Source organism: Rhamphochromis longiceps, linkage group LG20 (genome assembly GCF_057381845.1).
Source record: "Rhamphochromis longiceps isolate RC_006_pf linkage group LG20, R_longiceps_female_GT1.1, whole genome shotgun sequence".
Taxonomy (NCBI): Eukaryota; Metazoa; Chordata; class Actinopteri; order Cichliformes; family Cichlidae; genus Rhamphochromis; species Rhamphochromis longiceps.
In genome coordinates this window covers 25224808-25246335 of record NC_140576.1, presented here as the reverse complement: position 1 = coordinate 25246335, position 21528 = coordinate 25224808, and the positions used below count along the sequence as shown (strand labels likewise).

The 21528-nt window shown below is 35.4% G+C and overlaps 2 protein-coding genes across 3 annotated transcripts in view; both read left to right on the top strand.

Moving 5' to 3' along the window:
- LOC146645409 (cadherin-like protein 26) overlaps nt 1-6147 on the top strand; it is a 30211-nt gene extending 24064 nt beyond the window's left edge. For both annotated transcript variants that reach the window (XM_085394378.1, XM_085394377.1), the window contains 3 exons: nt 2834-2878; nt 3016-3087; nt 3317-6147. In XM_085394378.1, the coding sequence (XP_085250504.1) occupies nt 2834-2878; nt 3016-3087; nt 3317-3535 (336 nt within the window). In that variant the 3' untranslated portion in view covers nt 3536-6147. The remainder of the gene's footprint in view (nt 1-2833; nt 2879-3015; nt 3088-3316) is intronic.
- A 2134-nt stretch (nt 6148-8281) lies between these two features.
- On the top strand, nt 8282-17186 carry LOC146645408 (cadherin-13-like). Its single transcript, XM_085394374.1, has 19 exons — nt 8282-8484; nt 8736-8870; nt 8962-9108; nt 9196-9340; nt 9460-9635; nt 9778-9906; nt 9991-10173; nt 11524-11861; nt 11967-12109; nt 12205-12429; nt 12599-12823; nt 13176-13297; nt 13505-13576; nt 13674-13775; nt 13931-13987; nt 14760-14867; nt 15027-15086; nt 16180-16290; nt 16610-17186. The coding sequence occupies exons 1-19, from the start codon at nt 8449-8451 to the stop codon at nt 16955-16957; spliced, it is 2862 nt and encodes a 953-aa protein (XP_085250500.1). The 5' UTR covers nt 8282-8448; the 3' UTR covers nt 16958-17186.
- Nucleotides 17187-21528: the final 4342 nt, after the last annotated feature.

The following is a 21528-nucleotide window of genomic DNA, read 5'->3' as shown; positions in this document are numbered from 1 at the left end:
TACTGAGATTTGATTGAAATACTATGATTTTGAAGAAATACTATTACTCCATACAAATACGATGCTTTGGGACAAATACTATGTTTTGGTTCCAATACTATGATGTGCAACAAATACTATGATTTGGCACAAGTACTATGATTTAGTACAAATACTATGATTTGGCAGAAATACTATGCCTTAGTAGTAATACTATAACATAAGGGATATACTATGGTTTTGCAGACATACTATGTTTTTGCACAAATACCATGATTTGGAACAAATGCTATGATTTAGCAGAAATACTATGAATGGGTACAAATACTATGATTTTGCAATAATACTGCGTTTTAACAACAACTACTGAGATTTGATTGAAATACTATGATTTAGAAGAAATACTATGACTCCATACAAATACGATGCTTTGGCACAAATACTATGATTTGGCACAAGTACTATCATTTAGTACAAATAATGTGATTGGGCAGAAGTACTATGTTTCAGTACAAATACTATGATTTGGCAGGAATACTCTGATTTAGCAGAAATACTATGTTTTAACATAAATACTATCTTTTGGCAGAAATTCCTGCTAAAAAGGACTATTTCTGCTTTTTAGCAGAAATACTGTAATTTGGCATAAATACTATAATTTGGTATAAATACTGTGATTTGGCACATATAATATATTCAGCACATATACTATAACATAACAGAAATATTATGATTTGGCCCCAAAACCATGATTTTGCACAAATACCATGATTTGGCAAATATACTATGATTTTTCAAAAAATACTATGATTTAGCAGAAGTACTAAGATGTAGTAGAAGTACTTTGCTTTAGCAGAAATACTATGATTGAGGAGTAATACCTAAACATAGGAGAAATATTGATACACAGACACACATACACAGACAGTAAAGGGAACAGGAGCTGTTGAGAGTCTGGGCTTGGTATATGTAGGTCAGTTAAATTAGCTGCACCTGCTGTAGTCAGCCCTTACACACGCAGACACAGAGAGAGGTGTGAGTTTTCTTCAGTGTATTTCTGACATTCAGGATTCCCCTCGAACAAATGGCCATAATTTCCTAACCGTAGAGGCTAGAACGGTCATTCAGACATTGTTTTGTTCAGAAGAGATGGGGGAATCTTCAGGTCTTCATAATTCAGAGATAAAATATAAATTATTAAAGATATATGACTTGTAATACACTGTAACTGAGTAGAGGCGAAGCAAAAACTGCCTTGACTTGCTCTCAAACAACCTTTGGTAACTCTAAATCTATATGGAGCATCAAAATCATTCTTTCACCGTAAGAAACAGCAGGCTTTGGTGAACAGTCATGGAAATTTTCAGGGCTCTGTGGAAATCCATCAAAAAGATATGATGAGAGAAAAAAGTGACTCATTTCCAGAATTTGAAATCTGATGAAATCTGAGCGAGGGACAAATTTCCTACCCTCAAACAAGTCTAACTCATCTCAGAACGGTAATAGGTGAGAAAATAATTCTTGAATTGTGAGCATCAGGAGTGTCTGAAGATATACCGGGACAAGCCTCATGTCTTAACTTCGCTTCGTTAAGGAGATATGACAATTTGAAAATGCCTCTCATTAGAGAAATCCAGCGGTGATTTTGAACAAACTCTCCATTGAGTTTATATGGAGAGTTTTCTGACTTTGTGTTACTCTGAGGAGATTTGCAAAATAACTATGAGTCCCACAACAATGATAGGGACATTTTCTGAAAGCCAGCAAAAATACCTACGTTTTGGTGTATAATCTGTGGGGCTTGAGTGGAAATTGAGCGAGTAGCAAGAAGTTGTTTGGACATGAAGAGAAAATTCAAACAGTTTCACTGTCCCCTCTGAGTTAATTGCATAGCAACCATAGCAACGCATGTATTTTCTGAAAAATCACAATTTTGCAACTGAAGACTTAAAGAGAGATAAGATGAAAACAGTAGAAGATCTGAAAAAGCTGAATCATACAGGAATAGCCCAATCATTTGAGAACGTTTTAAAGTTTGAATGGAGTTTCTAGGTGAAAGTATGAGGCAGTAGTTAAGTTTCAAAGACAAGAAAGTTTTAGCAGAATTGTGGAAGTTTCCCATTCATTTCAATGGGACAAATTAAAGGAAAAAAGTGTAATATTTTAAAAAGTATAATAGTAATAAACACCAAAAGTCATAGCCGGCATAAGCAGAAAGAGCAGAACAGTTTAGAGTTTGAACGGTGAAAATAGCACAAAAATTGTGGAAGTAGATCCACGGCGAAAAGTGTACGGAAACACCCGGAATAATAAAGAATAAAGAGAAACAGGAACTCAATAGTGTGGATGCCTATTAAGGCATCCACACAATAAAAGAATTGTACTAGGCACTGGTAAACTCTATGATGAATAGCCATGCTACCACTTTAGATCCACAAGAGGGTGCTGGAACCCCTATGTTAAAAAATACTGCCTTACCTTTTTTTGGATAAAATATTTAACTCATGCTAGCTTGTTAGCTTTTACACACATACAAATACTACTAAAAGTAGTTTAAAGAAAGTGAAACATTAGTGAGGATGTTTGATTACAAGTATTATTATTCTATACTGCCAATATTAAATATAATATTAAAATACAACATTTATAAATATACTCACAGATTTACTCTTATGTTAACAAACACACATAATGGCAGCTTTGCTTCATTTTATTATATGTTCAGTATTTAATTACTCAATTACTAAAGTGGGTAGATGCTGAAGCAGTTAAAAAATAATTTTGTGTGAAAAGATACACAGATTTTCAGAGTAAATTTAAGTCTGCAGTGAACAATTTATTTTGGTTTTTTTAGAGGATGAACTCTACATGGAACTCAAACAGAATGAACACCTATCGGGTAAGGAGTACTCTTATGTGGCTTCATAGTTTACAAAACATTGAAAATCAGTGATTATGTTAACAAAGCACTATGAAAATTATGCATTTGCATTATATGATGCAATAAAATCTGACAACCCTGTTCTCTGTAAGCAGGCCGGCTCATCAATTTACCAACGTTCTTTCAGCCTTCGATCGGCTGACCGCATTGAAGACCATATCAACAGGGTAAGAGGTTTATTTCACACAAAGCATGCCTTGTATATGGCTTATAATGCACTTGATTTTATTGACGATCACATTCATTAAACTGCACTGACTGCACAGCAATGATGTGTGGAAGGGCTGCAGTCATGCTGTACCAAATGCAATTCAACGCTATACTGAGTGATGTCTCTTTTTTGTTTGTTTTACAAATTAAGCCAAGCCATTTATTTTTGACTTCTAAATTCCACAGAGATGTAACGAGGTTGATGGAAATGTTGTTGACCACCCAACATACCAACCCCACAGCTATGCCTTTGAAGGAGATGGCAGCATATGTCAGTCATTGGATAAACTGTCATTCCACGACATGGGAGAGGATTTTAAGTATCTGGATGATTTGGGGCCAAAGTTCAAGACTTTGGGACAGATGTATGATGAGGCAATTAAAAAAAAGAAAGTACAGCTTTAAAAGGCACTGCTGAAATGTAAATTGTATTCCAAGTTTCGCTCCCTAAAATACAGACTGAGCAGAGATGATACACCACTACGTTTTAATATTTTTACTTAAAGATTATGGACTATAACATCTAATTCATCCTAAGCTAGATATATTTTGTTGGCATTAAGATGGATTTAACGCACTACACAGCTAGTGACGCACAAGTGGTTTGTAAAATGTAATAACTTGAAAGGGATTAGGTGTGTTTTCTTGTTTTTTTAGTTTGCTTTGTCAGGGCAGTATTATTGGGAAATTTAATAGAACTTCTTTTGTTGAAACTGAGCTGACTCCTGTTAGTCACATTTTTCTAGAGTACTGTTTTGTAAAGGGTTTTTGATGAGAACACAGGGCTTATCATAATGGGTTATTGTTCATGCAAGTTAGAAATGTCCTTGGCCTATGGTTGATGATCGAGTGACATACTGGTCTGGAATTAACACTGGATATCCTACAAGATTAAAACGTTAATGTTAATGTTTAGTTTTCGTATTTGCATTTCATGATACAAAAATAACAAACTTTATTCCTATAACACCTTTCTAAACCAGTCACAAGGTTCTTTAAATACTTTACAATACAAAAATAACACATTTTTATAAAATACATAATAAAATGAATGACATAAAAAAATGAAAATAAAAATGAAATTAAAAAACAACAAAAAAGCAAGATACATCATGAAATGTTATTTTTAGAAGAGCAAGTGTATACAGGTATATTTTTTGAGTTTACTGGACGGTTGGACTGATTGAGCTGATCTAAGCGTAACAGACTTGTTCCGGGGGCTAAAACAATAAAAACACTGATTTTAAGTGATTTACAAGTAATATAGAAAAATTGGAAACTGTATAGAATAGAGAGCAAATGTGCATATTTGTAAAAAATATTTTCTTTGTTAGGAATTAAAATAAAGATTGTAGTTTTTGGGCTGAAATACTTCAACTTTTTAAAATTATACAAAGATTTTTTTACACTTTCTAATGACAACAATTAATTATATTTATTCAGTTTATGTTTGCACAATGCTCCTCTAACCCGGCTACTTAAAGTGTGGCTTCAAAAACATCACTGCATAGAAATATCACTGTAACACTGAGTTGGGTTGTCTGTACTTGTGCAAAGTTTTGAGCTTCGGTTGTAAAACGTTGTGACAGCTCCTTAACAATGTGCTTTTTTGTGTTGTGCTGACTGTAAGCCGTGTAGTCATAGCTCTTTCAGCAAGTGTCTGAACTTGTTTGTTTTTTAAAATACTGACAAATGTCAGCAGGTAGTCAAGGTGAGCCACAGAAGGTAATATGCTAAGCAAATCTATGAACATGTTTGCATGCATAACTTAAAAACCTTTCTCTATTACAAGTGCAAATGAATTGCCAGAATTCATAAAAAGACAAAACATGGATTATAAATAATAAAACATAATATGAAACAAAAACAGACAGATGAAGGCATCGAATGAGGCGATAATAAGGGCATTAAAGACATGTAAAGAATCTTAAAGTTCACTTTCATTTTTTCCATTTCTTCTGGCTGGTGTAAGTGAGGTGCGGTATGGTTCAAAAGGAAACTAAAATTTGAACTTGTTGATGCATTTTTGCTGACTTTTATTATTCCAAACTTTTTTTCTTAAAACCTTTTTTTAGCTTCTACAGTAGGAAAGTTTGAGAATGACTGGATTAAAGTGATTAAAGTACATACAAGAACGCATAGGGGGTTTCTGTGTTTTTAAAGTAAGCCTGCTTGTTTTAGAAAAACAGTTTGTTTAGTTATTTTACTTTGTTTTTTTTGCATGGGGTGGTTTTGGCAATGATCTTCCCACGCAGGGTGTTGTTCATTAACAGTTCTTATCTGTTTTCCGAAGAAGTGATTTCATCAGTGCTGCTGGTAAAGGCTCTGAAAGGCTGTTTTGCTTCAGGCCATAAAATAGTTATTTTAATAATAAAGACGAACATCCCAACAGTAAAAAAATAAAATAAAAGCCTAGCAGACAGGAGCCAGGGCTCTATTCCTGATCACTAAATTGGCAAATCATAGACAAATTGGTAAGTCACTGAAAATGTATTCTCCTGTGTACATTATTTTCCAGAAAGCGATCTTCTTCCCTTTCCCTACCAGACTCAGAGGAATTGACAAAGTTTCAGATTAAAAGTCCTTAACTCCTTCTGTCCTCAAGACTGTAGTAATATGCAGGGTAGTGGACATAAACCATGTTAGTCTCACCTTTTTTTCTTTCTTTTTTTACTAAATGCAAAAGTCTTGAGCCACAACTAATTTCTTTCTAATTTGGTTTCAAATTTTAAAGGGATTTATTCATTTGACTTAAATATTTGACTTAACTGACTGTGGCATCAGCAAATACTATTTACTATTTTTTCTGTGTTCTAGCAAGTTTTCAGTAGGTCAGAGTTTCAAGATTTTATATATTTATACAGTGTTACAGTTTGTAACAAAAGCTGCCAACTTCTGCTGTCAGGGTTAATTAAAATTAAAATTTAAAATTAAACACAAATAAAAAATGTAAATAACAGTAGAGCTTACTATTAGTCATGAAAATATGTGTTATGAAGAACAAAATTGTATTTTAAATCTGCTATTTACCCCAATTTTAATCCCTTTCTCTTTTTTTTAGTCACAAACATTTTTACTACAAAAATTATCAGTATTTGCATAAAGTTAATTTGTCTTCTGCTGACAGAACTTGGGTTAGTTTGTGTTTTAAATTTGTATTATAAATAAAAGTCACATGCCTCAAACCTGAAGGGAATGAATCTGATTCTTGGGCTGCTTTTTAGGTACAATTTTCAAAAATGCTTTCTAAATGAAGATACCACAAAAGCCGAAAAGAAAACACCATTCCATTTCTTGGCCGAGAAAGAATATCTATAAAGCTATATAACTCTAAATAAAATTGTGTACAATAAGGCACTCAAATCATTCATCATTAACTGATGGAAAACTATGAGTTTCTATTCATTTAGTTCTGTAATGACTTCATCCCGTCTTTACCACAATTGCAACAAAAGCATTGTCAAGTAGCTTTGGAAAGATCTGTAAGACCTGAAACACTGAAAGGCTTGTGTAGCCTATCCCCAACATGCTATACTTGTAACTGACTTCCACTAGAAGTCTGAACATGCCAGGCGCATTTTGGAAACACCTGTTGTGGTCTCTTAAGGTTTAGAACATCTGGACACAATGAGAAAAGGTACACTTCAAGACAAAAAGGTGCTGAAAGCCTCAACCAAACTCTTGGACTATATGTGTTTAGGTAAACATTTTAACAAGCACTAGATTAAAAACATTAAAACAAAAACTTTAAAAATATAATTCGTTTTAGACTTAGTTTGGATAATTGACCTGTACAGAGCCCCGCAAGTGACATTGGAGAAAAAAAAAAATAAAGATGAACTTTTGCAAGATCTCCCAAAACTTTTGCCATCTTGCAATTCTAATAATGTTGTATCATGTGCTAACTTGTGCACGCAAGGGCTCGGGTTACCACCATGAAACAAATAAGTCATGTGTGGCCTCTGTATTTTTTGCTGCATTTGATTTGAAGTAGAAATTCTGAATTTGTGTATAAAATTCATAAAGTCAGAGAAGCCATACGACCAAGATTTCACAATCCTATGACAGCTTTGCGTATAAACAGCAGGGAACCTGTAAAACTTGGAATCTGTACAGCTACTTCTGTGCATTTGAGACTCACTAAATAAATCATACACAGAACACTAACCATGTTCTATTTGTGAATATGAAGCGGTTTTAATCACACAAAAGGCCTTGTACTATATTAATGGTAATTGATGAATGATTGTACCTTGACATAGAGCATTTAAAAAGTTGCTTTTCCAACTTTACAAATGGAATGCAGTTAACTCTGGAGTGAGGTTACTCCAATGTGTGACATCCGGAGCAAATCAAACAACGCATTTGTCCTTGATTCCCTTGAATCAGTGCTGTGACTACATGTATTAGTCTTTATTGTCAACATTTAAATTGTCTGTATTAAAATACAATCAGTATTGTGTAACAATCTTTAGCCAGCCTTCGTTTGTTTCATATTTGGACATTTTTGTAATTTTTCTAAATCTTTTAGAAGAGAATTGTGTGTGGGGGATTTTCTTCATTTAAGCCATTTAACACTGACCTTGCAAAAATGCCTCCACCACTTGTGTCAGCTAACAGAACATATTTGGTAATTGTAGATATATTTTTATATATTTTTGTTGTTGTGTGGTTTGAGGGGGCGACCATGTCTGCTTGCCTTTCTGTAAATAGCCGCTTCAATCACAAAAGGTATCTAAATCAAGGTGTGTGTTGTGTGCGCACACAGACAAGTGAGCAAAAAATCTTAAATTGTCCCTTTAGACATTTTGTGGTGATTAGCCTGTTGCAAAAACCCATAATCTATTCCAATGTATTTAAGTGAACCTATAAAAGTTGCCCAAGATACAGTTACAAATACATATACTCACAGACACACAGATGCAATACAATACAATGCAATTCTATCTATTCTATTCTATATTATATAATATATTATAATACATAATATAATATCATAGACTAATTATGTTTTTAAATGTGATTTTACGTGGTTTTTAGTTGGGTTTCTTTTCTTTTCTTTTCTAGCATCATTATAGGTTCTCAAGCAAGCGGGTACTGTTAGTCAAGGTGAAAACTGTACACACCCATACAGATACAGATAAAGATTACGATTACCTCATGGCTAGACGTATACAGCTGATTTATAAAGATATCCCTCCCACCGGTATCTCTCTGCCAAAGCTCACATTGGCATGCAGCTGAGTTTCTACTCAAGTGCATTCAAGTAGTAGTCTGCAACGAATTCACTTCAAAACTAGCCGTTCTGTGGATATAAAATGGAACTAATACACCCAATTCTACTTTTGATTCTGGTAAGGCTTAAGTATGTAAAACTACATGTAATCTTTTATTACTTCTGCCATAAATTTCAACACAAATATTTTAAAAATATGTCTAATTGTTTTACTAATTGTGTTTATGACGATTATGTCTGTCAACATTATACTGAGTTATAGCCAGTGTTTAAAGATTAAAAATCTGCTAAGAATATAATATAATATATAATATATATGATACTCATAAATATGCTGTGCTGCACATTTACTGCAAGAAATCTTTCCAGTGTGATCTTTTGCAGTGTTGGGGAGTCCACAGATCATCTTCACAACTTTTGCTGCGTCAAAAAAGAAACTGGATCATTAATTCCTTTACTATTGATGAAGGTTATCAGGGACCTTTCCCATATTCACTGGGCAAAGTGAGTGTATGCCTTAAAATGTAACACATATCATGAAATAAGGAAAGATAATTCCAAAATTCACTGCTCGTGTGTCTTATGTTTGATACAGATTGAGGTTGAGAAGGACCTCGTTCTTTTTATGATACAAGGAGAAGGTGTCGATGAGGAACCAACGCAAGTGTTAGAAATCAATTCATATACAGGAGAAATAAAGGTCCTCCGTTCGGTGGACTACGAACAATATAAAACTCTTAAGGTAAGAAGAAATTTTAAAAAAATATCTAAATGGAAAGTAAAAGCTATGCATGGAGCGAGGTTTGATTATTTCATCTTTCCATTGCAGCTTAAATTTAAAGCACTTGACAGAGAAAAACATGAAATAGAGACACAGCTCGGGATTTATATAGAGATTTTGGACACAAACGACAACCCTCCAAAATTTCTGTTTGAAAAGTACACTTTCACCATAAAAGAGTCAACATCACAGGGTAATTTTCTCATTTGGAAAGAAATATTATTTAAATTACTAATGCTACGGTGTCAAAATTATGTTTTTGTGACAGTGAATCTAAACAAAATAATCATTATTTCCTTTTGATACTAACAGGCACTGAAGTGGGTAGAATTCAAGCAACAGATCAAGACATAAGTGAGATATATAACAAAGTTGACCTTAACATAGTTTCAGTCAAACCTAAACCTAAGGATCTTGAGTTCTACTTCAAAGAGATCGATGAGACAGGCATTGGAGTCATTTCTTTTAAAGGATGTCTGGACCATGAGGTGAGAGAAATTACTGCTTGAAAAATTAAAACTTTCCATTTTAATCTTTCAACATGAATCTCCTCAAATTTCAATAGTACAACTAAATTCAATATTTTTGACATCCATTCAAGATGAGCAAAATTTTATTTTTCTCCATCAGACAGCTGAGAAATACACCATTATAGTGGAGGCCAAAGACAATGGAGAAAAACCGCTATCCACCTCCTGCACCATCATAATCAATATAGAAGATGGAAATAATCACCTTCCTGCCATCACACAGCAAACAGTTAGCAGTTACTTATTTCAGTCACAATAATTTATTCAATGAAAATCATTTCCTATTTTACATCTTCCTCTTTTGTGACCCAAGGGCCCAGAAAAAGTGAAAGAAGGACAGACAAATGTTCTTGTTTCACGTATACAAGTTCATGATGAAGACACCAGAGGAACCCCAGCATGGAGAGCCAAATATACAATCCAAGGAGACACAAACAACAACTTTAGAATAACTACAGATCCTGAGACAAACGATGGACTACTCCATGTGGAAAAGGTATTTTTGTGATTATGTTTACAGTAGACTAAACTTTCCAATCTAAGTAGTTCAAAACAGTCTCTGTGGTAAAAACCCTGTTGCATTTTTTAAATTAACCAACATAAGCTCTTTTTTATCTTCAAAAATTAGTATATAAAACACAGAAAAATATGAAAGAGATTTTCCTGGCCTGGCTTTTTATAGCAGATAACCTTAAAAATAATTTGAAGTAGAACAAAAATGGAAGAAAACCATGACTCAGCATATGAACATACCTGATGCTGCTAAAGTGAAGCAGAACAAAATTACAGTGGTTTTATTAGACACAGCTAAGCGTTTTGCAATTTCGCATAAGTTTAAAAAGTTTATATTTATTCAGTATTGAACAGCAGAAATGAGACTTTGTTGTCAGAAGTCATTTATATAAGAAAAAGCAGTGACCAACAGTGCTGTAAACAACAGTAGACTGCTTGGAAATAAGCAAGCAAATCATGCAGAAAACAGATTTGAGATGGGGAAACTGTTCTTGAAGTGCACTGAGAGAGAGAGAGCTGTGCAGGAAGTGTGATTTTATCATAGTGGAAGCAAAACAGCAAAAGTAAGAGGGAATTCATGACGATGTTTATGTAAAGTGAAATGTGAAGCGGCGAAGCATAGTTTTGATCTTCTTTTGCTGCTGGTTCAGTCTATTTTGGTTGGAGAGGGACAAAACCTACAGCTTTACAATCTAGTGCAAAAAAAGACAAAAACACAAAGCGCAGCCCCGACCTATCAGAATCTGTGAGCTGTCGACTTTCAGCACTGACTGTTTATGTGAAAGAAAGCCGAAATCTCACTCACTGTGATGCATCGGGTCCGCGCTCTGTGCGAGAGTCTTTTTGTGGAATCCATTTACCTGCTTTCATTTACTGTTTTAGCTGTTTTGTGGTTGCTGAAATAGTTTTGTGAGATTCTGGCATTTCTGGCAAAGTACATTTATATTTAAAAATCGATTCGGGATTTTAACAAATCGATATGGCTTTATTCAAGCTAAAAGCAATTTTAATCGGGTAGCAAACAGTTTTAACCAAAGCTATGATTTAAAAAGCCCTGGAAAAATATGATAAGTTATTGTTGGGTCTGCGCTTCCACAGGCCCCGCTGGTTTAGAAACCTATTCCCGTTAACGTCAAGCAAGGAAGCAAGATGAACAGCTTTTACTTGCTAGCAAGGGAGACTGGCGGTGGGAGCTGAACACTCCTCACCTGTCTCCTAGCCAGAATCAAATAAACAGCCTTCCTCGCAGCCTTTTATTTCCATGATTTACAAATTTAAGTAACACAATGACAACATTTAACAATTTGACTCCAACAGTTATGCTCTTTTACAGGCTTTAAACTATGAAGATGGTGCTCTGAAGAATATAACTATCACTGTAGAGAATGAGATCCCCTATTATTCATGCAAAGTGGAAAAACGCAGCTCCATTGGTCTTTGGAAAGTAGTTACCATATCTGGTTCCGCTGCTACTGGGTCTGCAATGAGCTTCGTGGCTGGAACAGTTGCATCCAGCCGTCAAGTGATCGTGGCTGTTGAGGATGTCAATGAGCCTCCAGTTTTTGACAAGACTTCCATAGAAACTGTGGTCACTGAGAATGTTAAGGAAGGCCAATACCTGGCAACACTCACAGCTAAAGACCCTGATGTTGCCAACAAAAACACATTTAAGTAAGTCTTGACAACTATACAACTACATGTCACTTCTACAAGACAAAAACATACAGCATTACTACATCAGTAGACACTTTGAAAATGACTAACAAACCATTTCAGATACATTATAGGACACGATCCAGCTGGTTGGATTAAAGTGGACCCTGACACTGGAAACATAACAACATCAAAGCCCTTGGATCGAGAGTCAGAGTTTGTTAAAGACAACATTTATGTAGTCACAATATGTGCTGTTGACGATGGTATGAATCGACAAGTATTTACATATTTGGCCAATTATTCATTTACATTTCCTCATTACATTTCTAAACAAGTTGCAATACTTTTTCATCACCAGGGAAACCACAAATGACAAGCACTGCAACTCTTAGTATCTATGTTAGAGATGACAATGATCATACTCCATACCTGGTTGTAAGCACAATTGAAATGTGCCAATCTGACGGACAATCCTTTGCCAACATCACAGCCTTGGACTCAGATGTTGAGCCCTACAGTGGCCCTTTCACCTTCAAGCTCCATGGAGATGTTGAGGGCAAGTGGAAGATTGACCCTGTCACTGGTAAGCTTTAGAGTCTGCAGATACTCAACCTTATATTACTCACAAAAACAATGTCACTTGTATTAAATATACTTCTAAGCCTCCTTTATATAAAAGTATAAGTAGTATATACATAGACTGCCACAATGACTGTTATACATCTGATTATGTATTCATTTTGGACACACAGGTTATTCAGTCAACTTGGTTAAAGAGCCTACAGTTCATTCCAATCACCATGAGCTGTCGCTAGAAGTTTCTGACCAACAGGGGAAATCAGCTTTCCACAACCTGTCAGTTACTGTTTGCAGCTGCTTAGACTCAGAAACCCCAAACTGTCATGTGAGGACATCTGGCACCACACTAGGAGCAGGGGGAGTGGGAATGATTTTTTTGGCCATGCTGCTGATCACAGGTTGGACACATGTTTCAAATATTTCCATCATTATAAATAAGATATCCTCGTTTATATTTGTTGTTGTTATTTAAAAACGATTAAAATGTAATAATAAAAAAGGTCTAACAATAAGAAATAACTTTGACTTTAATAATAAGCTTTGGACTTCTTCAGGAAAAAAATGTAAATGAGTTTTCGATGGGTGTTTTTCAGTTAGATTTAAGTACTTATTTTTATACTTGTTAAGATTTTGAAAAACAGTTTTTTTTTAAATATTTATTTAAAGTAAAAATAACAGAATTATAACAGCAATAAACATCTAGCATGTTTTGTATGTCATATATTTGTGTGTGTGGTCTTTATGCTCCAGGTTTGCTACTTTTGGCTCTTCTGATGTCCTGCAAAAAACAGATCTTGGAAATCAAAGAGGATTTATCTTCTGAACAACAACTGATGAAGTCTAACACTGAGAATCCAGGAACAGACTGTTCGGTAAATACATTTATCATAAATCACACTTACACACACAGTCAAATGCTCACTCACACAGATATTTGTTGGTTTTTAAATTAAAGATTCATTTTGCCTGACTTTTTAAAAGTAATTATCCCTACTTCAGCAATTGTAATGACTGAAATTATGTAAACATAACTTCTCGTTTTTGGTATAAAAACCTTAAAACATCATTACTTTGTCAAGGTGGCCATTGTGAATCAGAATGGAAATGCGATGCAAGAAATATCTCAAGTTAAAACTGTGAAAATGAGTCCAGTAAGTGCTACAAAATATATATTATTGTAATAACTAGTTTGTAAAGAGCATTTTTGTAATATACCATGCATTGTGAGAAATATTTGATGTTTTTTAGGCGTTTCTTCTAAATGACTCAGAAACCAGCACAGAATTCCTCAAGTATCAAAAAGAAAGCTCGGTGGCACAACCTTTCATTCGTGGAAGCTTTATGCACATGGTACAGATATTATGATTACTGTTGTTTTATTTGTTATTATCACTAAGTAAACCTGTGATACTTAAACAGGTAGAAGTTAAGAATTTTGCTCATCATAATTTTCTGTTCATGAAATTTATCAAATCTCAGAAGTATTTAAATGCTTGATTTTTCAGTCACAGCGGGGATCAAACGTGGGAATGGGATATCACCAGGGACAATCTGTGAGTGGGGTATGTAATATTTCTTTTCATATGAAACCTTCTGAAAGTGCTGGACCACCTTTTCTGTCAGAACTGACTTAATTCTACAAGAAACCAGCATGAAATGATTTGAGATTTGTGACATGGTGCCTTATTTTGCTGGAAGCAGCCATCCAAATTTGGGTACACTGTGGTCATAAAGGGACAGACGTGGTCAGCAGTAATACTCAGGTAGGCTGTGGCATTTAAATGATGTTGACTTTGTCCTAAGGGGTCCAAAGTATACCAAGAAAATATCGCCCACGCCATTACATCACCCCCACCTGATTGAATCATTTCTATAAGGATGGATGAACCTGTGCTTAGATGTTGTTTATGCAACTGTTCCTATCATATACTTCACAACAGAAGCCAATACATCCAATGTTCTCTTGTCTGTTTTTGGTGAGCCTATGTAAAACATAGCCTCAGTTTCCTGTTTTTAGTTGACAAGAGTGACAGTGTGGTCATCTGCTGCTGCTGTAGCCCATTTGCTTCACAGTTGAGATGTAGGGTTAGTCCCCTGCTCTTTCAAGAAACTGTTTAGCCTTAGAACAAAAAACGAAGTCTTTATTTCTTTCGGGTTTTGGTCCTTTTTTTATGAGATTGATTGAAAACTAAAAAAGCACAGAACAATCTGCTGGCCTTGCTTTTTTACATTGTATGTTATCATAGACTTTAGCAAATGGATTCTTATTGAAATCATTTGTGCCAGGAAACAATGTCATGGTTTGATGTGTTTGTTTTGCGGTTTTTTCTTCAGCTGATGAATGAAGCAGTACATGGAGGATCACAAATGAACTCACTAACCTCACAGTACCGGGGGGAAGGATCAGGGTCAGCATTTATTCGTGGAACCATCATGCGGAAGGTACTGAGATTATTATTAGTATTAGTATAATTAGTAGTAGTAGTAGTATTGAGTACATCTGTTTGACGAAGTGGTTGTTAAGGATTTTGCTGGTTCTTGACATTTTGCTTTTCTGTGAAGTTTCAAAAGTATTAACCAGTTAATGCTTGATTTTTCCAGTCACTGGGAGCAATATCAAATAGTGGAATGAAACATCTCCAGTGGCAATCCAGGCATGGGGTAAAGCAACATGAGTCCTTTTGATGTTAAATTTTCCAGAACTATTTTATAATTTCCACTCACCAGCCACTTTGTTAGTTACACCTTGCAAGTACCCTTTTGTCGTCATAATGGGATGTATTCAACAAGGTGCTAGAAGTATACCTCAGAAATGTTGGTTCCTATTGATATGATAGTGTTTAACAAATTTTGCAGAAGTGCAAATCTCCAATTCCACCACATCCCATAGATGCTCTGCTGGATTGAGATCTGGAGACTGTGAATTAAAGTATGCCATTTGAGTATAGCGAAGTCATTGTTATGTTCAAGAAACCAGTTTTGGTGTTGCACATTATTTTACTGGAAGGAGCCATCAGAAGACTGTAGCCCATTGGTTTCAGGTTTCCCTGTTTCCATTAAGAGATGCACTTCTGCCTACCCTGGGAGGATCGAGTAGTTTTTACTGTTGCCATCCTAGCAACTCAAAGCTGTTCACCCGTCTCCCCATCACCCCTCTGCCAGTAACACTGAGTTGATGGAATGTGGTTGGCTAATTAGAAATGTGCATTAATGAGCAGTTGAACAGTTATTCCTAATGAAGTGGCTGTTGCATGCAATTCCTACTATGGAACAAATTTTGTTGTTAACAGGTATTGTCGATGTAACAACAGCCGCATATTACAGGATAGATAATAAAGATGAATATTGGCATTATTACATAATTGGAGATGATTATATACACATAATCCTGCTGCCAAATACTCATTAAAACACTGAATAACTGATAAAAATCCTTAATTCAAGTCAAAGACGGGAACACAGTTTTGTCGGGACAGAGAGCAGCCACTGTGTGTGCATATTATTATGCAAGTAGTATGCAAGTAGCATAATATATGCTACTTGGTTTAACTTGTGTAATGTGTTCTTCTTTAGTCCCTTGCTCTTTTATTTTTAAAAGGTTTTAAACACAGAAAAGTACAGTATCAACTGACAGCCTTGCTCTAACATGATCCAAGTATGATAGGCTTGGAGGACAAGCCTAATCATAATTAAAATGATTTCAACCATGAAATGCTGTCATTCTTTGACATTTGTTTGTTTGGTTTCTTTTCAGCTGATAGATGAAGCCGTACGTGGAGCATCACAAACCGGGTCAATAATCTCAGCTTTTCAAAGGGAAAGCTCAATGGCACAAGGTTTTACTCGTGGAAGCTTTATGCGCATGGTACAGAGATTTTTCTTATAAAACTTGTACTTACTCTTGTTATCATTAAGTACATGTGTCATATTTAAATAGTCCGGTGTTAAGAATTTTGCTTAACTATTTAAATGCTTGATTTTTTCAGTCACTCGGAGGATCATCCAACAAAGGAACGGCACATCTGCAGGTTCAATCTAAGCATGGGGTAAAGCAACATTTTCTACAGTTTTGTCATTTATGGTCAACTACAAAGTCTTGTCTTACCTTAATTCCTATTTAAATTCTAATATAATAATATTTCAAAAAAGAAAATTCATACAACTTCCTGTTTCTACTTTTTAAGATTTATATGGGACTAGACCAACGAAACCAGCTACTAAATGAGGTAATACCAAAAAGGATAAATGCTCTCCAGGAACAAGGAAAGGAACTGGGCAATTATCTGCCTCGTGTATATAATGAGGAGGGAGACACAGAGCATAACTTTGAGCTTGATTCAATCTCCATTGCTGATGTTTCCTTTGACCCTGAAATGGATCTGTGTGACAAGTTCACTACTCTGGCCTCAGTCTGCATGCCTAGTGATGTCACCACAATACAGAAAATCCAAACAGCAACTCTTGTCCAAGAGGAAAGCCATGAACTAAACTGGCAGAAACTCACATTAAATGAGGTTTACATTTCACAATAAAGTCACCAGACCTCAAGTATAAGGTACAATATGAAAAGTCATAAATATTTATTCAGTTGTCTGGGAGCATGGTATGGTAAGATGCAGTGTCATGTCATAATGTTTACAATAAAGACTGGGTAATGCAAAAACTAATGCAGAGGGGTGAATATGGTATTTATCAAATCTGCTTATTTGCACTTTGGGAAACATACGATCAATTGTACTAAGAGGGTAATGCTTTCTACTTTCGTTTGGGTTATCTTGAGCTTCTGTTCTCAAAAGTGTTTTTTAAGGTCACTTTTTTATCTTTTTCTATTGCGAAATAATATATTTCAAGCGTGTGAACTGTTTTCTTTGTCCATTAGAGGTTGTCAGGCCTTTAAAAAAACAGAGTTAAGCTTGAATGCATGAATCTTAAAGGCATGCAGGTGTGTCTTGTGCAAGTAAAAGCTTTCTCCAGAATAAATGATGACTGCCAAAATGGAAATACTCCACAGTATTTCCATTTTGGCACGACAAACTTGTCAAACTTGTTCTCATTTTGTTGTTTAGACTCCACGTTATCAAAAGGTGCTGGCGTGGGCGTGCTCTCGGGTATCTGTGGTTGTATGGGTGTTTTCATGTTTGTACATGCAGGACAGTAAGTCTGCTGACTGCTTCGGTGAGGAGGATGGTCGGCCTTCTCCCACACTGTCTGAGCATCTGGGTGCATCTAATAAACTAGTTAATATGCTTCTAAGGATCATTGTAACCATGTTTTATGTGCATCAAATGTTTGTATAGTGGTAATACTAATAAACGTGTTAATCTGAACCTCTCAAACAAGATTCTCACTATAGAACTATCACTATCATGTTTATTAATCTAATTCTTGTGAAACACTGACTCCTTGTGGTTTTACAAAGAAATTGTTATATTTGTATTTGTGCCTAGTTATATTAAGCCATATTCATACAGTAAAAATACTTCTGAACACTCATACCAGCAAAGGTAATGTTGGGAAGTGCATTAAAATTATATTTACTAAACTTAGTAAATATCTAATGACTTACTCACATTTCATTAATGTCTAAATCTGTCAGAAGCTTCTACACAAGCCTGACTGAATTAGTTTTTCATTCTAAATGGCATTCTTGTAAGCTTTGTCATTGCACATTTTTCTCACTAATTAAAAAACATCCAAAGATGAGTAAAATAACTCTCAGGTTTCTTATCAAAGCTTTAGATTTGTCAGATGGGTTAAAGTCAAAATCCTAAACTTTTCTGTAGACAAAGCTTTATTTATTTGGGGTGACATATTCGATGCCAAAATGTGCTTTTAGTAAAGATTAGTCTATTGCAACAGATGGAAATCTGAACATAAAAGAGATAAAAACAACTGTAAGTAAAAAGGAAGCAGTCTCAAAGCAGTCAACTTCTATTGCTCCACTTGTTCAGAAAAATACTGATAATAAATCATAATAAGTCCATCAACTAAAGCTTGGCCAAAAAAGGGTCACGCAACAGGACAATGGTTCCAAGTACACCAGAAAATCTACAACAGAATAGCTAAAAAAAACTAACGAATCACGTTGTGGTAGGACTTTACAAAAACTCTGCATAAATAAAAACCTGCAAACCTTATAAAACAGAACCAACGACATGGGACAAAATTCCTCCACAACCATTTTAGACTTCAGTTTGTTGCCGGTGGGTCTACAAACTATGGAATCATGGCTTGTAGTTCGTATTTCACATGATAGCATCTGATTTACTCATCAGCTTGGTTACGCCACTGATTATGGCATGTCTCAACTTCCATAATCATAAACCTTGGGGGGGGGGGGGGGTTCATTTAGGAATACATATTCATTCCTAAGTTTAGTCTTTAGAAGAATCAACATAATTTATTAATTAACTCTTGTAAGGAATGGAATCAGCTTTCAAGAAAAATGTCTGAGGACAAGACAAGGAACACAAGAACAAATTTATGGTGGAAAGTGAGGTGAGAACCTCCTGTAAGGGTTCACACTGCACACTTAATAAAATCGTGCTGCTTTTGGCAACCTTGTCAACATTTTATTCACAAAAAGTAAATTACACATGCATCTTTAGATATGCATCTAATATCAGACTTGGGACAGTCAGTGCAGCCAGAGTTTTCACTGCAGTTGTACAGGTCCCAAAAAGGTCAGAATCCCAGTTACCTTGACCACAAAATGAGGTGATGTAGGATTTTGAATTTCATACAAAAGGTGCAGCTACTAAAAATTTCAGATGAGTTTGCATTTCGGTGACCTTGACCTCCAGGTCAGAGGTCAGGTTTTCTGAAAATTCTGTGAATGCAATATCTTGAGAACAAGACGACAAGGAGTTTGAAATTGATACCACAGTTGTATCTACTAGGAGGCTGAGGGGTAGCATTGGCACCCCCCAGCATGCCCACTGCAAGAATATGTGAGACAGAATTCTCTAAAACCACATCAACTTCAACAGGGAAGGCTGCAGTACAGTTCTGTGCAAAAGTCTTACATCACCACTGTTCTGCACACCTAACTGGCTGAAATATTATAAAGTTTATATCTAATTATTTCCTTGAGCTCACAATGACGTGCTGGAGAAATCATGTAAGATCCCTTAGCAAAAGTAACAATAGCATATTACACATAAAACTGTATTAATGCCAAACTGTACATAAATTCAATCAAATGAAAAAGTACTTACAGTGTTATGTGAATCAGTATTAATGATGCAGTTGTTTATGGTTGAGCTCATTTTAAATATTTCTGTTTAACCTCCAGTGCTACTTGATTGCTCCCATATCCACAAGGGGTCGCTACAGACTGTAGCAGCATGTTTTGATCCAACACATTTTAATGCTGGATGCCCTTCCTTATAAAAACCCAAAGAGGCCTAGCAAGCGAATCTGTAAATCACAACACTTTGGAGATACTGTTTAATCTCGGGTAGTGCATCATGTACTACATATATAATCATATGTTTGTGTTGGCTGTCCAGTAAGGACTACATCTCTCCAAATAAACAGCTGTTAATGAGCTCAAAAATACATTTTTCAAGCTTTGACTTAAAAGTTTATATCAGGTGTATTTATTTAAGAATGTATTTATAAAATGGAAAAAAAATCAGATGAATTAAAGCACTTTTCGCTTTTCGTTTTTTCGCCTGTCCCGTTTGGTGCTTTTGCCATCAGAATTATTGTCTAAAGGCAAAGAAAGATACCCAACGGATTTACTTTACCAAATGGACCATCCCGGCTTGCCATATTGGTCTATTTGATTCACCTTTGATTTTATTGTTTATTTTATTTTATTTTCACTTGCTACACACATAACTACGGAAGAGGATTAGGGCCACTGGAAAAAAAAAAAGAATTCTGACTTTATTCTCAGAATTCTGGGATTAAAGTCAGAATTCTGAGATTAAAGTCAGAATTCTTTTTTTTTTTTTTCCAGTGGCCCTAATCCTCTTCCGTACAATTGTGACTGGTTTTGGTGGAAAAACTTAAAACACTATTACTATTTCTGAAGCAGGTGTCGGGAACCAAAAAGAGAACCAGATGCAAGAAATATCTCACGTTAAAACTGTCACAACGAATCCAGTAAGTGTTGCAAAATATATATTTTTGTAATAATACAATTTTTTAGCTGTTTTTTTTTTTTTTTAATGAGTGGCTCTGAATTGCAGCCTGTCACAAATCATTCAACTGTGATGCATGGCCACTTAGAGGAGTATGACATGTGCGAAAATTAATTCCTGCAAAAGTCACAAAGTCCAAATAAAAATTGGCATTGGACACTTTTATTATCAACTATCACTACTGGACAAATTATAAAACTGTTCTTGTGATATTTTAGGTTGTATGTTCAACAAATCTTGTGAAAAGCCCAAAAGGAGCAGGCAGTTGCTATACAAGGTGCCATCATTGTAACATAAATCCAAATATAATGTGTCTTAATCGTCTGTGCCATTGAACTTATTTTTTACTATTACGAGTGACCGCAATTTACTTTGAGCTGATTACACACTTATCATCCTGTTAAAAAAACATTAAACCTGAAATAACACAAAACTGTCCTAAATACAGGTGCCAATCATGTAATTAGAATATCATCAAAAAGTTGATTTATTTCACTAATTCCATTCGAAAAGTGAGACTTGTATAATGGTTACATTCATTCCACACAGACTGATATATTTCAAGTGTTTATTTCTTTTAATTTTGATGACTATAACTGACAACTAATGAAAACCCCAAATTCAGTATCTCAAAAAAGTAGAATATTACTTAAGACCAATACAAAGAAAGGATTTTTAGAATTCTTGGCCAACTGAAAAGTATGAGCAAGTACAGCACGCAATACTTAGTTGGGGCTCCATCCATCCATCCATCTTCATCCGCTTTATCCGGGGCCGGGTCGCGGGGGCAGCAGCCTAAGCAAAGAGGCCCAGACCTCCCTCTCCCCAGCCACCTCCTCCAGCTTATCCGGGGGAATACCAAGGCGTTCCCAGGCCAGCCGAGAGATATAATCTCTCCAGCGTGTCCTGGGTCTGCCCCGGGGCCTCCTCCCGGTGGGACATGCCTGGAACAC

What these genes read in the sequence shown, in the direction of transcription:
- LOC146645408 (XM_085394374.1), top strand. Translation starts at nt 8,449, where the DNA reads ATGGAACTAATACACCCAATTCTACTTTTGATTCTG. An exon ending in AAAAGAGTCAACATCACAGG is followed by an intron (nt 9,341 to 9,459) that starts GTAATTTTCTCA and finishes TGATACTAACAG; the next exon opens with GCACTGAAGTGGGTAGAATT. An exon ending in GACTACTCCATGTGGAAAAG is followed by an intron (nt 10,174 to 11,523) that starts GTATTTTTGTGA and finishes GCTCTTTTACAG; the next exon opens with GCTTTAAACTATGAAGATGG.